The sequence below is a fragment of the Stegostoma tigrinum genome, chromosome 26 (assembly GCF_030684315.1).
Source record: "Stegostoma tigrinum isolate sSteTig4 chromosome 26, sSteTig4.hap1, whole genome shotgun sequence".
In the NCBI taxonomy this organism is placed as follows: domain Eukaryota; kingdom Metazoa; phylum Chordata; class Chondrichthyes; order Orectolobiformes; family Stegostomatidae; genus Stegostoma; species Stegostoma tigrinum.
The window spans coordinates 13,776,934-13,793,344 of record NC_081379.1 but is presented as its reverse complement, the minus strand read 5'-3'; the positions used below and the strand labels follow the sequence as shown (position 1 = coordinate 13,793,344).

At 41.2% G+C, this 16,411-nt stretch overlaps 1 protein-coding gene across 7 annotated transcripts in view; it reads right to left on the bottom strand.

Moving 5' to 3' along the window:
• LOC125463994 (rabphilin-3A-like) overlaps positions 1–16,411 on the bottom strand; it is a 214,379-nt gene that overhangs the window by 116,489 nt on the left and 81,479 nt on the right. For all 7 annotated transcript variants that reach the window (XM_059654974.1, XM_059654975.1, XM_059654979.1 and 4 more), the window contains one exon: positions 14,656–14,761. In XM_059654974.1, coding sequence (XP_059510957.1) covers positions 14,656–14,732 — 77 coding nt within the window. In that variant the 5' untranslated portion in view covers positions 14,733–14,761. The remainder of the gene's footprint in view (positions 1–14,655; positions 14,762–16,411) is intronic.

The following is a 16,411-nucleotide window of genomic DNA, read 5'->3' as shown; positions in this document are numbered from 1 at the left end:
ACACAATTAGAAACCGTCTCATTAAAATAAAGTAATTTATGTAGGGTAGCTTGTCATATTCTTTGTACAATTAAGTGAATATAAGTTGTTCTGATTGCACTAAACTTGATGTGGTGATTTTGATGCCTTAGGGTGTATTACCCTGGGGTGCAGCTTAGTGGGTAGGGAACCGGCACCATTCCACATCCAAAAGTGGGGTGACCCGTGGAAAGCCTTCCTGCCCTGATACTAACTGAGGCTTTAACATCTACTAAGGGCCTCAGCCCCTGTCAAAAGGGGGCACAACAAGCAAACCCTGGCACATTGGCTAAACGCTCTCAGAGGATCACTTGACCTTGCTGCAAACCCAGCACATCCCCACTTCATCCACACACGCCCCAGGGCCTCCATGTCACCCTGGCCTGGATCCCACCCCCAGGTGCCTGACTGACTGCCCAGTGATGCTACAGAGTAGAGTGTGATTGGACTGTGGACCCCAAAAGGTATGCTGGCCAAAGACGAGACTCCATTCATTTCTGAAGAAGGGTCCAGACCCGAAAGGACAGCCTTCCCGCTCCTCCGATGCTGCTTGGCCTGCTGTGTTCATCCAGCTCTACACCTTGTTACCCCATCCATTTGATCTGTCTTGGTGTTCCTGCCCAAAAAGACGTGACAATGATCATCTTACTGGATCTGTGAGTGGCAGCTGAAGAGCCCAGTGGCCTCTACTACATTTAGTCCAATGAGCTGATCATAACTGCTTTGATGAATATTCACTTTACAGCGAAATGAAGCTACTCATTGATTCATAATCAGGCTTCACATTACTCTGTTTATTCAGTCAATCTTTGGACCAATTACGGTGAAAGCCATGAAGATCTGCTTCAGGTCACAAGGGGGTACTAGTGTTACATCTGCAGCTTATACCAGAGTACAGGGAAATACAGGGAAGTGTGAGTTACTCCAATAAGATGGTTAGATCGTTCACAGCAATAACTATAGCTGTCGGGTCTGCAAAGATATTACAACTGACGTGAAGGTTTTCCTCTTTTTGCTTTTGAATCTTTTCCATTGTTCTCAATCTAGGTATCTCTTGCTTTCCATAATTTGGGGAGCTTTTGTGGGAGAAGGGCTTACCATCTTTGCAGGGTAAACTTTGCCGATCAAGGGCATCCAGAGTGAAGATAGTACCTCCCCTCCTTTCCTATCTGTGTTCACTCCAAAACCTACCCTCCCGACCCTGCCAACCAGCAACCAGCTTCCACTGGCAGGCCTCCAGGTGAGCTTTGCACCTCCAGAGAATGAAAATGGTAAATAGTTCGCAATCTCAAAAACATGACAAATTACATCACTGTCATTTTCTTATGTTTGCAAGAATAGTGGGAGTTTACTCGTCTGGCAAGTCACTGAATGTTCTAAGCAATACATCAGTTTGAATTTGTGATAATTAAATACTTCCTAAAGCTTTATAAATTTGGATAACTGTCAACTAAATTCCAAAGAAGCTGTCAGTCACAGTACTCAACAAATTATGCAGAAGGTTGTTTTTTGCACTGTATGACTTGAATGCTATCTCAAGCTGTCAGCTTGGAGAGTAAATGGATAAGTATGCTCACAACACATATTGAATTCCAGTAGGGTCAGGATTCTGCCCTATGTATTGTGACTGATTTACAGGAGCCATCATCAGGATTTGCACCAAGCAGAACCCCAAAGGAATAAACCCCCTTTTTATAAACTTCAATTGTACAAACTGCTAATTAATCAAATCCCTTTCTGTTCACACTTGTACGAATCTCCTGATTCATGTTATAATCCAAACTCCTGCTCAAGGGGTACAATATTTCCAGAATGTCTCAAAATTAATACTCAATATGGTAACTATAACCGATTGGTTGTCTGTTAGTGATACAGTTCCAAATAAATTATATGCATGTAAACTGTAGGTTTTAGTTCAGCATTTGCTGTTGATTTTGTTTTGGCTAAATCATTGAATGGGTTATTGAATGCACCGTGCTGGACAGATTGTACTAGTTCATAAGCACTGGTATATATTTTCAACTAGACCCGAGCATACAATTCCTTGTCAAAGCGAGTTTCACAGGGTGCAGTTTTCTCAATGTTTTTGGTAGAGTTCCATAACACGTGTGAGGTTGGTGGACTGGATGATTTCCATGATATTTCTCAAAATTTAGTAGGTCCCTCCAACTCTGTTCAAGGCCTGACTTAACTTTCCTTATCATTGCCATGTCTTTAAATTTTACTCACTAGCTACTTTCCACACCCATAATGTATTCCTCATATAATTCTTAGTGGTCAGTACTTAAAACTATGATATTGAGCTGACCTCAGGTAACTAGTGTTATGGTCCAGACTGAACCCTCTCAAAATATTTCGAGGAGCTAGCCTTGCACCCTTACTTTTATTTTATTTAAAGGCAAGTGTAAGGTGCTGCATTCCAGATTTGATTCAATGGGTCAAACTACTCAGTTTTAAGCAAAACATACTTTAATCTTACACCACAGTTAAAATACAAACAATACAAAATTGGCAAATTTTAATGCCATCAAAATACTAAACAAAATAATATATATATATAAAACTACTAGTCAACTGTTCCAATATAGCAGCATCGCATAACACATCCTTGGCAAAGGCAAATTCAGCAAAACAGATTTCCATCACTTGCTATCTCCAGTCTGGAAGAACAAACACTAATAGTAGCAGCAGAGGTGGCACTCAAGCTTTGGAAAAACAGAGAGAGAGCTGTATACAGCAGTTTCAACTCCAGAAACCCCAACTTCAACAACTGAATGCAAAACTAAAACCCTGGGTCTGTGTGATCCTAACTTCACCCACGCTCCACAGGCATTCACTCTCCCCACCAACGACGCTCTGTAGTAGCAGTGTGTACCATCTACAAGGTGCACAGCAGAAGTTCACCAAAGATCCTCAGACAGCACCTTCCAAACCCACGGCCATTTCCATTGAGAAGGACAAAGGCAGCAGATATATGGGAACACCGCTACCTCCAAGTTCTCCGTCCAAGTCACTCACCATCCTGACTTGGGAACATATTGCCGTTCCTTCACTGCCACAGATTTAAAATCCTTGAATTCCCTCCCTAATAGCATTGTGGGTCAACCCACAGCAGGAAAACTGCAGTGGTTCAAGAATGCAGTTCGCCACCATCTTCTCAATGGCAATTAGGGATGGGCAAGAAATGCTGGCCCAGCCAGCGACGCCCACATCCCCGCAAATGAATAAAAAAAACTCAAGCTTCTTTTGTCTAATTTTAAACAATCCAAAGCTATTTACTCTGCTTCCTACAGAGCAGACACCTTAGCACCAGGTTTACAATGTGTCCCTTCAAGAGAACCAAGACAGACAAATCTTCTTAAAGACATGTATTGTCACAATAGGGATAAACAGCAGATTTCCTTTGAATCTCTCTAAAATTTAATAGCTTTTTTTTGCCAGGGATAGACACTTAGATTTCAGTCTCTGTCTGCAAAGGTCTGCAAGACCTATTCAGCATTAAATACATGTTGACAACTGCTGTTTAGCAAGTTCAGGTATTAATTTCAATAAAATAAAATGTTGAACCTCTCAAAATATCAGGATCCCTGTTGATGAAAGGGAAGAGGGATAAATCAACTCTTTAACAGTCAGCTTAATGATTGTGATGGTGGTGGTGATATTTGGAGAAGCTAATCCAGAAAAGAATTTAATCGGTACGTGCAAAATTATGGACTAATAAATGAAAGTCAGCACACAAGTGCTAAAAAAGCAAGTTGTTTTAAATAGTTTAACTGAATTTTTTTGCTGGATTAACAAAAAGGGTTCATAAGGGTTGTGTGGTTGTAGAAATGTATATAGCCTTTGCATTCTTAATGCCCTGTCTTTGCTCATTTGCAAGTTGTAATAGCTATACAGTACATTGATGTGGGCAGTTCCCTCCCTGTATGACCCAAGTTTCCCTATCTCCTGAAAAAGTTGTATCCTCCATATAGATCTCTATCATCATTTTAATTCTGCTCTCTTTTGACCATGAGCTCTCCGAGCCGCAGTGGAGAAAAAGTTAGAAGGTCATTCAGGTTAATTACAGTGCCTTGTAGTTGATTTATATTTTTGGCAAATTAAAGGGTTACTGATGGCTCCTAATCAGGAACCAGGGATTGAAGGCATCAATAGACAATGGGGAGTTTCTTTCATGTCTTTATTATTGATTCTTTCTCATTGAATGGAGAGATGTCAGCATATGGTTTCAGTGATGGATCCCATAGGCATTCTTTTCACCAGATCTCTATCACAGTCCTCCCTCACGCACACAATCAGCTACAAATATAAACACTGCTACCTGCAAAAGAGCTTGGTCACATACTGGCATTGCAAAACTCCACAATATTCTCACATGTTATGAATCTACAATGACATAATTTGAACTGTAGCAAGACAACTGTCTTTGTAGCCATGCCCTCTGCTTCACTTTTTCCACCAGTGAGGTTTTTATTTTGATGCAAAAAAAACTTCTCCATCCATTTTACGTACTCTCCACAAGGTACATGGCCCTAGCGATAAGGGCCACTGGTTTACAATTCTCCATCAATGTCACTCTGTGATTGATTTCCGTAGAAAGGCGATTCTGTGGTTGATATTTCAGTACATACTGCTGCCATTGTTACTATTTCAACGCATTTCCCTTACAGCCTATTCTTCATTCAACGGGCTCAACATTTTTGATTGCCTCCACTCTGTACTTGTTAAGTACAAAAAAAGCTCATAATTCTATTGCTTTTTGTCTTTCTATTTCTATAAGAATAGCTTTAACTTGGTTCTCCAGTGACAAAAGAAATTGAAAATTCATTTATTTTATTTATGGCCCACAAATGCTTGCAATTATTGATGATGAATGAGTTTTAGAGGGTTTGGATGACACGAACATAAAAGTTGAGTGGATTCCAAATACATTGGAACAGCAATTAAATTACATTCACCCGCTCCATGAAATGTAGTTTTGATGTAGTCTTACTAATGTGAATACAGCGTGACAAGCCATTCCTGCCAAAATCATACTGGTTATCAGCAGCTATTGGGCACTAAGATAGCGTCACTATGAAATACCATTTGTGGGAAAATGCAACACTGGAATTATTTTGCAGAAACACAGTTCTACATTTTCTTTTTTTCCCAAAATGATTGCATGCCATGTTTTCATATATTTTACTAGCATGCTAACTAAAAGGAGTGGTTGCTGTATTGTTATACAGTGGGTGAACTGGTAATATGCCACTCACAATGCCCAATCCACGAATGCTTCTTAAGTACATAAACTGGCATGAGTTTAAATGATAAGAAAACATCCATTAAATGCACTGTGGAAAGGGCAACTATGTTGAACAATGGCTCAATACTAACCTGGTAAAGTATACCTCACTGATTCATTAATCTCATTATAATTGTTTCTTTTTAGAATAATGAACCTTTCTATTTAATTAACCCTTTGAATTTTATGCACAAGTCCTCAAATATTCACTTGAGGAAGCCCCCATTTTGAGAAGGAGAGCAGCTTTTATGCTGGTAGCTGTACTGGGCTTATGAACAAAATAGAACTCCAATTCCTTCCTAGATGTTAATGGTAAAGAGTCTAATTTCTGGGCAGTACTCCCAGGTATCCTAAGGAACATGCAGCACAGAGTTAAGAGCAAATGTGACTGTCAGTGCCACTGGAAACCAATTGGATGACGGACTCTATAAGTCTGTGGTCCAAGGAGCTCACCCCAGTATCTTCCAGAAATTCAAGCACAGCCTCACTGTGCACTGCTGCTGCATCATACCCAGAGCTTTAAAGTACTACGCCTGTTTCCTAGGGTGGTTCAGGAATCAGTTATCTCCTGAGATCTCTGCATTTTGGACACTCTTTCACCATTGCATCTTTGTAATGGTGATTGCATTGCTACTTGAGGAATATAGACTATATTCTTCTGACTATCCTAAAGTAATACATGCAGAGTGAATTCTTCATTCAGTTTACTAGTGCCTCATCTGAGCTGGAGTGCAAGGGGCAATTCCTGATTCATTTTGCTCTGGTTGCCCTGAAAGGGCTTTTGTAAAACATCTTTCATCCCTGAGGAATGTCATAAAGTGTTTTACAGCAACTAATTATTCCTGAAGTGTACCCACTGCTGTTTTGTAGACCAACATGAATTAGTTCTAACAAAGCGAGCTCCAACAAACAGCAATGGATCAAATGGAATAAATAATTTGTGGTGATGTTGGTTGAAAGGGTATTATTGGCATGGACACCAGAAGAACTTCTATTCCTGTTAAATAGTGCAAAGGGTTGTCTTGCTTTAGCCCTCAAGGCTCATTGTGTTTGACGTTGTATTTGAAACACAGCATCTCCCGTAATGTAGTATGCACTCTTGCACTGCACTGAAATGTTATGCATCCAGATTATGTCGTGAAGTTTTCAAGACAGACTTGAGCCATAACTTATTGAGGAGAATGATAACCTGGAATCAAGGTTGATACTCATCTAGGCCTTAACAAGATAATTATTTTGCAAATCTTCAAGAACATGTGAACTTAAGTTTAGGAGAGATAAATTTAACTTAAGAGATAATGCATTCTCTCATTCTCCAGATTCTGTTTTGCTTCTTGTAGTTCCCTAAGTGCAGTGATTAGTATTACCAAATGCAGTTAGTTAAAGTATTCACAGAGAAATTAATCTTAATGCAAAAAAGTAGCTGCAATTCATCAACATAAGGTAACAGTTGAGGTGCCAGAGAAAGTTCCTTTTTGGAGAATTTCAAAAAGGTGTAGAACCTACACTTCTTCAGTTTATTTTTTATGTAAACTTTCCTTTGGAATGAAATCTACACATTCAGAGTACTGGAGTTCTGCTCTCCAGATTACGAAAAGGACAGAGAGATAGTAGAACATTCAACAAAGACTTTCAAGGATGTCATTACAACTGATTGACTAAAGCAAGACTGAACAGGGACCTGACAGAAGTCTTTAAGATTTTAAAAAGGTTTGTTTGGTGTAGAAGAGGCAAAGCTAGGTTTCACAAATATAAGATAGCCTTAATAAATCCAAGTTCTGCGTTAATCAGTCCAGTTCTGAGGAAGGGTCACCGGAACCGAAACATTAACTCTGTTTTCTCCTCCACGGATGCTGCCAGACCTGCTGAGCTTTTCTGTTTTTGTTCTTAATAAATTCAATATGGAGAATAAATACCCAGAAAGTCGTTAGATGGTGAAATTCATTACAAGGTTTGGTATCGCAACAAACAACTGCACCTCCCAGTCGCAAACAATTTCCACTCCCCCTCCCATTCTCTTGATGACATGTCCATCATGGGCCTCCTGCACTGCCACAATGATGCCACCCGAAGGTTGCAGGAACAGCAACTCATATTCCGCCTGGGAACCCTGCAGCCATATGGTATCAATGTGGACTTCACCAGTTTCAAAATCTCCCCTTCCCCCACTGCATCCCTAAACCAGCCCAGTTCATCCCCTTCCCCCCACTGCACCACACAGCCAGCCCAGCTCTTCCCCCCCACCCACTGCATCCCAAAACCAGTCCAACCTGTCTCTGCCTCCCTAACCGGTTCTTCCTCTCACCCATCCCTTCCTCCCACCCCAAGCCGCACCCCCATCTACCTACTAACCTCATCCCACCTCCTTGACCTGTCCGTCTTCCCTGGACTGACCTATCCCCTCCCTACCTCCCCACCTACACCCTCTCCACCTATCTTCTTTACTCTCCATCTTCGGTCCGCCTCCCCCTCTCTCCCTATTTATTCCAGTTCCCTCCCCCCATCCCCCTCTCTGATGAAGGGTCTAGGCCTGAAACGTCAGCTTTTGTGCTCCTGAGATGCTGCTTGGCCTGCTGTGTTCATCCAGCCTCACATTTTATTAGCTTCTGATTAAGCCAAGTTTAACCATTTACCTATCTTGTTCACCCGAGATCAAGGATGATCTGTTGCGACAACATTTTTCTGCAGTATTTCCACATTCCTAAATGATTTTAACATGTGAAACCTATCAATCTGTCTTTAACATACTCAATGACTGAACCTTTACAGGTCTCAGAGAATTGTAAAGATTCACCACCCACTGAGTGAAGAAATCCCTCCTCATCTCAGACCTCAAATGCCTATAGCACTCAGCCAGAGAAATATTGTTCCTACATCCACACTGGCAAGCCGAGTAAAAGTTTTGTTTGTTTGAATGAAGTCCCCTTGTATTCTTCAAAATTCCTGCAAATGTAGGCCCAGAATATCAACTCCTACATTAAAAACCATCCCTCCATCTCAGGAATTAGCTTGGTGCACATTCACTGCACACTCTCTGTGGCAAATATATCTTGCATACATTCCACAGATTTGTGCTCCACAACATTAACGTGATTCGGTTTACTCAGTCTATGTTAGATTCAAATCTTCCATGATTACTGCAGGCACCTCTCATTTTCTGATTTATACCACAATTCACATTATCACTGCTGTTTGGTAGCCTATAAACAAATATCATCAAGGTTTTCTGTCCCTTGCTATTTCTTATTTCTTTCCAAACCGATACTACACGTTTAAAATTTCAAACTATGGTCGTCTTTGTCTATTATACCAATATACTCTTTAATTAAGACAGCACCACCTTTTAGCTGCTGCCAATCCTGCCCCAATGTTATGTACCCTTGGTTGTTCAGGGCCCAGCTATGTTTCCTTGTAGACCTGCCTCTGTAATGGCTAACAGACCAAATGTATGAATTTCTTATACAGGCTGACAGTTCAACTTTTTTTTGTGAATGTTACTGGCATTCAGATGCAAAACTCTTAATTCACCATTAATTAATTTTTTTTACTGACTTTATAAACTCTGGTAAAATATTCTTAACTGTGAACTCATTGTCCCTCCTGTCATACTCTGGTTATCTATTTATGCCCTTATCACTTTGGCCTACCGCCTTACCATTTCCATCTAAATTACCTAACCCTTCCTTATACAATCCATTTCCAACTCAATTTTGTTTAAAGCTCCCTCTAATTCCTGGTTATATGATTCAATAAACAATGGCTCCAGCATGGTTTAAGTAATGTCCAGTGTCACAGTACAGCCCCTATTTTACCCAGAGCTGGTACCAGGATCCCATGAATCAGAACCCACTATGCCCATACCAATCTCGGAGCCACATGTTTTACCCTGTGCTACTTTGTGTGGAGCTCAGGTAATAATTCTGTTGAGATTCTGCTTTCTATTTTGGTTTATGTCAGACTGTTATCCCATCTCCTGTGTTTCTACAGAAGCAAATATTTCTGAAGAACTATATATTTTGGGGCTTGAATTCCTTTGCTTTCATTACATTGGTAAAAGAGCCCAACCCAGAAAAACCACGTCCTTCATTGCAGTGAGACACTGACAAGAACAAAAAACGTGAGGGTTCATATGCTCAATAAAAATTCACACATGAAGCCATGACACAAAGGGGCCACATTTTGATTTGCATTATTTTAAAGGACTATAAAGGGGGGAGGGTGCAGGGGATGTTAATAAATACAAGCTTCTAATGCCAGCGAGATCTTCAATATGTGAAGGGTATTCAATGCAATCGAAAGGGATTCTGATTCCTTTCTCCAAACCCCTCAGCCTTGCTCCAAGCCTCCCCCCGCCCTTCAGTGTTCTATCATTTCCATATGAGAGTGCTAGATCTAGTTGGGGTGTGTTATCCAAGGAGTCTGCAGGGGTGCTGGGTAACAATCAAGAATTTCCCTGAATTATTTCCTCAAACTCAGCGTAATGACATCCATTATAGTATCTGTCCCAATGCTGAGCTGAAGCTGAACCAATGCAGCTCAGAACAACACAACTGGCTCCTCCCATTCAACATGGCACTACACCATAATAGGTACTTTATGTAACCCCTGAAACCCTGAGGTTAGATTGATTCAATTTTAATACATTCCTAGCATTTGTCTTAATTTATTCATTATAGCATTGCATGGCATACAATAACACCAATCAAAAGCCAAGAAAAGTAATAGAGAGTGACAAACAGCAAGAGAAGAAAGATTACTTACTGTTCCTTCTCACTACGCAGAGGGTTAAGCAAAGAAAGAAAATGAAAAATTAAAATAAAATTCCAATTCACAGGAGGACACAGGTTTCCTGCAGCATTTTCAATGTTACCAGGATATCAGGTTGAGTAAAAGCCCAAGATTTTTAAATCACTGCCTTCAGTCGAGAAGTGACATTTAGTAAACCTTGACAGCCCAACTTGCAATTTATTATAAAGAAGGAATGAAAATTGAACTCAGAAGCAAGCATCAAGTCTGAAGCAATTCAATCTGTCTTAGAAGACTAAGAAGCATTGCATCAATCCTCTGTGTGTTAACAGGCTTATCTATGCTACATTCACAATGTGTATTCTCAGTGAGATCTGCACTATACTCTAGTAGAATCTTACTCAGAACTACAATGCATTCTCATAAGGATTTTGGAAGGCCCACTTAGAAGGTCTACAGTATGAAACAGCCATTTGGCCCATTGAGTCCACACCAACACTCTAAAGAGCATCCCACCCAGGCTCACTTCCTGTACCCTATCCCTGTAACCTTGCATTTCCCATGGCTAATCCACAAATGCCTAGACACTGTGGGCAATTTAGTGTGGCCATTCCACGTAACCTGCACATCTTTGGGCTGAGGGAGGAAACCAGAGCACCTGGAGGGTATCTACGCGGACAAAAGGAGAATGTATAAACATTACATAGATGGTCACCCGAGGTTGGGACTGAACCCATATCCGTGGTGCTGTGAGGCAGCAGTGCTAACCGCTGAGCCTCCATGTCGCCCGTTTGGTTGGCAGAAGTACAGTGGGAGTAAGAACCCCCACCCTCGCTCTCATTCCACATCCCAAGAAACAGGATTATCTACACATTCAGGGCACCCATTCTGGCATTTCAGCAGCACCTTTCCCAGCCTAATCCACTTCAGTCTCAATCATTTCCACCAATGTTAACACCTCTTTCAAATGTCTGTGCCTCCGATTCTCCTGCCCACTGTCTGTTAAACAATCAAGCAATGGCTTTGGTTTTCAAAGTAACGTTGATGGCATCTTTGCTTCAAAGCAAGCCCCCCAAATTGTAAACTGAATTGCTGTGTCCTTTATTTCAGACTCACAGGCTTTTACTCAACCCCAGAATAGAAAATACAAACCCAGGCCTTGTTTTACCTCAATGCAGAGCATCCACTCATTAAATTAAATGGGATCATGCAGCACTGACCACACATATGACAATGTTTAAAACAATGAAGTGTTGTTAAAGGATGTGTACAACTGTAAATACAACACAGCTCACTGAGCATGCATGGCCACATTTATAATCATGCTAACATTCTGCAAAATAGAGCATCAAAAAGACAATCATCTTACACAATACCCAAAGCAGCAGCCAGATAATTGATGACTATGGTCTTGCTGTGGCACCAGAACTGGAATAATTAGTGAAAGATTATTGCCTGGTACATGGATTTCCAGTGGATTAAAATAACAGACAAATGAATGCTTTTTTGCACACATCGACTGTTGGTCTGTTAATACTGACTGCAGCAATTCCTAGGTTTCTATCTCCAAAACAGCAGTTAATGACTTAGCATTCACCTTCACTAAAGCAGAGTTGAATCATCAAGTATCAGCAAAGGTGTGAATCAAACTTGAATCTATTGCCCTATAAATTGGAAGCAAAAACATATCTAACAGTGCAATTGTGGCAATCCTCAGAAATGCTCGAATTCACTTGTTCCTAATGTTTCAGGAATAATGAATTACATTCATGCTGCTCATCTACTCCCAAAGCCTGGAGGTTGGCTAATGTGGTGCCATTACTTAAGAACGATGGTAAGGAAAAGCCAGGGAACCATAAACCAGACAGCCTTATGTCAGTGGTGGGTAGGTTGTTGCAGGGGATTGTGAGGGACAGGATTCACATGCTTACGGAATGGCAAGAACTGATTAGGGATAGTCAACATGGCTTTGTGCGTGGGAAATCTTGTCTCACTAACTTGATTGAATTTTTTGAAGAGGTGACAAAGTACATTGATGGAGACAGAGCAGTAGTCCATATGGACTTCAGCATAGCTTTTCAACCAGATTCTGCAAGGTATACTAATTAGCAAAGTTAGAACACGCGGGATCTGGGGGAGCTAACCAATTGGATATAAAATTGGCTTGTCAGTAGGAGACGGGGGGCAGTGCTGGAGGCTTGTTTTTTGGTCTGGGAGCCTGTGAACAGTGGTGTGCCACAAGGATTGGTGCAGGGTCCATGGCTTTTCATTATTTCTATAAATAATGTGGAGGTGTGTAGAGGAGGTATGATTAGTAAGTTTGCAGATGTCACCAAAATTGGTGGTGTAGTGGACAGTGAAGTAGGTTATCCCAGAGTACAATGGGACCTTGATCAGATGGATCAATGGGCGACGACTGGCAGGTGACATTTAATTTAGATAAATGTGAGGTGTTGCATTTTGGCAAGGCAGACTTATACGGTTAATGGTAGGACGTAGGGGGTGCTGCCGAACAGAGCTAGAGGTGCAGGTGTACAGTTTCTTCAAACTGGAGTCGCAGATTGACAGGGTGACAAGAAGGTGTTTGGCACATTTGCCTTCATTGGTTATAACATTGAGTATAGGAGTTGGGATGTAATTTTGCCGCTGAACCGGGTGTTGGTGTGGCCATTTTTAGAATGCTGTATGCAATTCTGATTATCCTTCTCTAGGAAAGATGTTGTTAAACTTGAGAGGGTGCAGAAAAGATTTCCAAGGATTTTGCTGGGACTGGAAGGTTGGAGCTATGGGAAGAGACCGAATAGGCTGGGTATATTTTTCCCTGGAGTGTCAGAGGCTAAGGGCTAACGTTATAGAGGTTTATTAGATCATGAGGGCCTTAGTTAGGGTAAATAGCCAAGGTCTTTTGGTTTGTGTCCAATTTTGGGCCCCACACCTCAGGAAGGACATACTAGCCCTGGAGCGTGTCCAGCGGAGATTCACACAGATGATCCCTGGAATGGTAGGTTTAACGTATGATGAACGGCTAAGGATCCTGGGATTGAACTCATTAGAATTTAGAAGGTTGAGGGGAGATCTAATAGAAACTTACAAGATAATGTATGGTTTAGAAGGGGTGGACACTAGGAAGTTGTTTCCGTTAGGCGGGGAGACTAGGATCCGTGGGCACAGCCTTAAAATTAGAGGGGGTAAATTTAAAACTGAAATGAGACGACATTTCTTCAGCCATGGAGTGGTGGGCTTGTGGAATTCATTGCCGCAGAGTGCAGTGGAGGCTGGGACGTTGGAGGCCTTCAAGGCAGAGATCGACAAATTCTTGATCTCAAAAGGAATCAAGGGCTATGGGGAGAGTGCAGGGAAGTGGTGCTGAAATGCCCATCAGCCATGATTAAATGGTGGAGTGGACTTGATGGGCCAAATGGCCTTACTTCCACTCCTATGTCTTATGGTCTTTTTGCTTGGGTCGGGGAGTCGAAAATTAGCAGGCATAGGTTTAAGGTGAGAGGGAAAAGATTTACAGAGGATCTGAGGGGTAACAGAGGGTGGTGTGTGTATGGAGTGGTGGAGGTGGATACAATTACAACATTTAAAAGACATCTGAATGGATAAATGAATAGGAAGGCTTTAAAGTGACAGAGGCTAAATGCTAGAAAATTGGACTGGGCCAGATTGGGATGTCAGCTCAGTGTGGATGAGTTGGACCAAAGAGTCTGTTTTCTGTACTGCATGACTCTATGAATCAGCGCAGTAGAGTCAATAAGAGGAACAGGTCAAGTTCCTCTTTCCCCGCTTGGCATCCCACAGGCCTAGCACATTCTGTACTATCTCAAAGGTTCTGCAGTAGAGTGTGCCCAGTGTCTTCAGGGGCACCTCTGCCCAGGGTCTGGAGGAGCCTGTGTCTCATTTTGTGAATACTGCAGCAGCTGACCTGGGATGTTTAATGTCAATGAGGCTGAACTAAATTTCCTGCCTACCAAAGACACATTTTAGCTCATGCAACAGATTTCAAACACTTCTGTCTCCAAATTACTCTAAGGACTCATCATATGGGTACCATCCTCATCGGGACACAATTGTTTAACTATCGCAACCGTGAGAAAAGATCAGGCCAAACATGGGCTAGCCAAAACTCCACTGAGAATACTCAACAGCTGTAGTTCTGTCTTCACCAGCCCATATGTGGCCAGAGTACATTTGACCTTGACTTAAAAGACATTGTCAACACATGTGACCTGCTTCACTTGCCCATTATCACTGCAGAGTCTTTGCTCGTCATTATTTAAAACTTCAGTGCCGTTGCAAAAATTGGAAGAAAAGCAGTGATTGCCCAAGATAAGTGGTGAAAAGTCCATGACTCTCCATGGGAGTGGGGCTGGGGGTGCTGTGTGAAGGTGTGCCATGATAATGGATTGCAACATAACATCTAGAACAGGTTGATCATCGACATTTTGGGTTTCAATAAGAATACAATGCAAACTAAGCGTGACTGAGCATGCAAAAAACAGGCACGAAGGAGATACTGAAGTAAAGTTCCTTTATCATCCTGCGAGACTTCAACATGCATTCTTGAAAAAGTAAGTTTAGGAACGACTATTTTTGCTTACTTTGCTCTGAGAGTGAGCTGGCGATCATTTGGACAGACCCAGCGGTCGGTGTTGTTCCCAAATACAGTGTTCGTCATGGCTGGCAGCTGCTAAAAGGCAGCAGGATCTGTATAAAACAAACCAGCAGAAAGATTGGAGTTTAGTTCTGAAGTAAACTCAAGTTGCATTGCAATATAACACAATTAGCCAAAATTTAATTCAGTGGACTCGGAAATTAATTCACTTCAAAAAGTTTCTTCACACTGATATTTTTAATCAATCTGTTAAAAACACGATATGATGGATCTCTGGGGTAGGTAAGGCTTGAACCTGGGCCTATCTAGCCCAGACGTAGTGACATGGTCACTGCACCACAAGAACCTCTCACAAGACTCACCACATTCTCAACTCAATGACAGGCATTGACCAATCAAAACCAGTCAATAGGCATAACCTATCAAAGCTAGCCTCTGTTTTGAGAAGGCCATTGCTCTTGAATTGCCCACTCATCTCACTTCCAACTTCACTGCTGCATCCAGTTCAGCTTTTCTTTTTTTGTGATATGACTTCTAACTATTCAAGCAAAGAATTAAGGGAATACAAACAAAGTTGCTGGGAAAGCTCAGCAGGTCTGGCAGTATCCGAGAAGGGAAAAGCAGCTAACGGTTCAGGTCTGGTGACCCTTCCTCAGAACCCAGTTCTGTTTCTTTCCTTCACAGATGCAGTCAGACCGGTTGAGATTTTCCAGCAACTTCTGTTTTTGTTCCTGATTTACAGCATCCGCAGTTCTTTTGGCTTTTTTAAAAGAATTAAGGGATATAGGTCTGTCGGTCAAAGCAGGATTAGATGGAAGAAGGTGAGGAGTGAAAGTTATACCATTGGGAAAAATAAAGGGAAGTAAAAGAAAAGATCTTCAGGGTGACACATTGAAATATTTAAAAGAAAATGAAGTGAACTTTGGGGTGTATGCAGTTCAGTTTTGTGAAAGAAAATCTTGACTCCAAAAGCTCTGAGGAGAAGAAGGTACAAAACTGAGCCTGAGCATTATAATCTCAATACTTGAATAGATTACCTGAAATGACATCTTTCTTGACAAGATGGTTGTCATCCACCAGGCTTTACAAGTAGAAATTTCACATAAATAACTCATACATATATTTAATCCTTCATTCCCTTACAATTCTGTTTCATGAGTCCCAACTGGCAAAGAATTACTTTTATATTAGTTTCGCCTTTTTGCAGCTCCTCTGTAATGGAGATATCACAAAAGCCTACTTGAGTTTTTTTTAAAATCAATGTAATGACAACTGTGCTTTCAACTCTCATTCGTAAAGTTTTAATTCGATTGACGATGCAATGCATAACGATTTCAGACAGAAGAGAATATAAAACTGTAATTTCAGCACAAAATTAATCTGGAAACCATTTGATCTTTTCTTTACAATGACAGTTGGATGACCAAGCTAAGAACATGAAGAAGATAAGGCCAGTCACTCTTTTGGCCCTATTCCTTCTACAGTTCTTAAAAGCCTGCTCAGTCTTGGAATCCACTCAAACCATTTCAGTTTGTGTGGGAACTTCCAATTCATCTTATTACCTGCTCCTAAGAATTTAACATGCTATATATAATTCAAATCCGTTACGGCTTTTCCTCAGTCAATCTCACCAAGGCAGAATGTACTCAGCCCTCTGATAGAGGGGTAGCGACCATGAATGAGGTATTCACATCATCTGATTTATTCTAATTATAAATGATAAAAAAAACCCAGAACATATT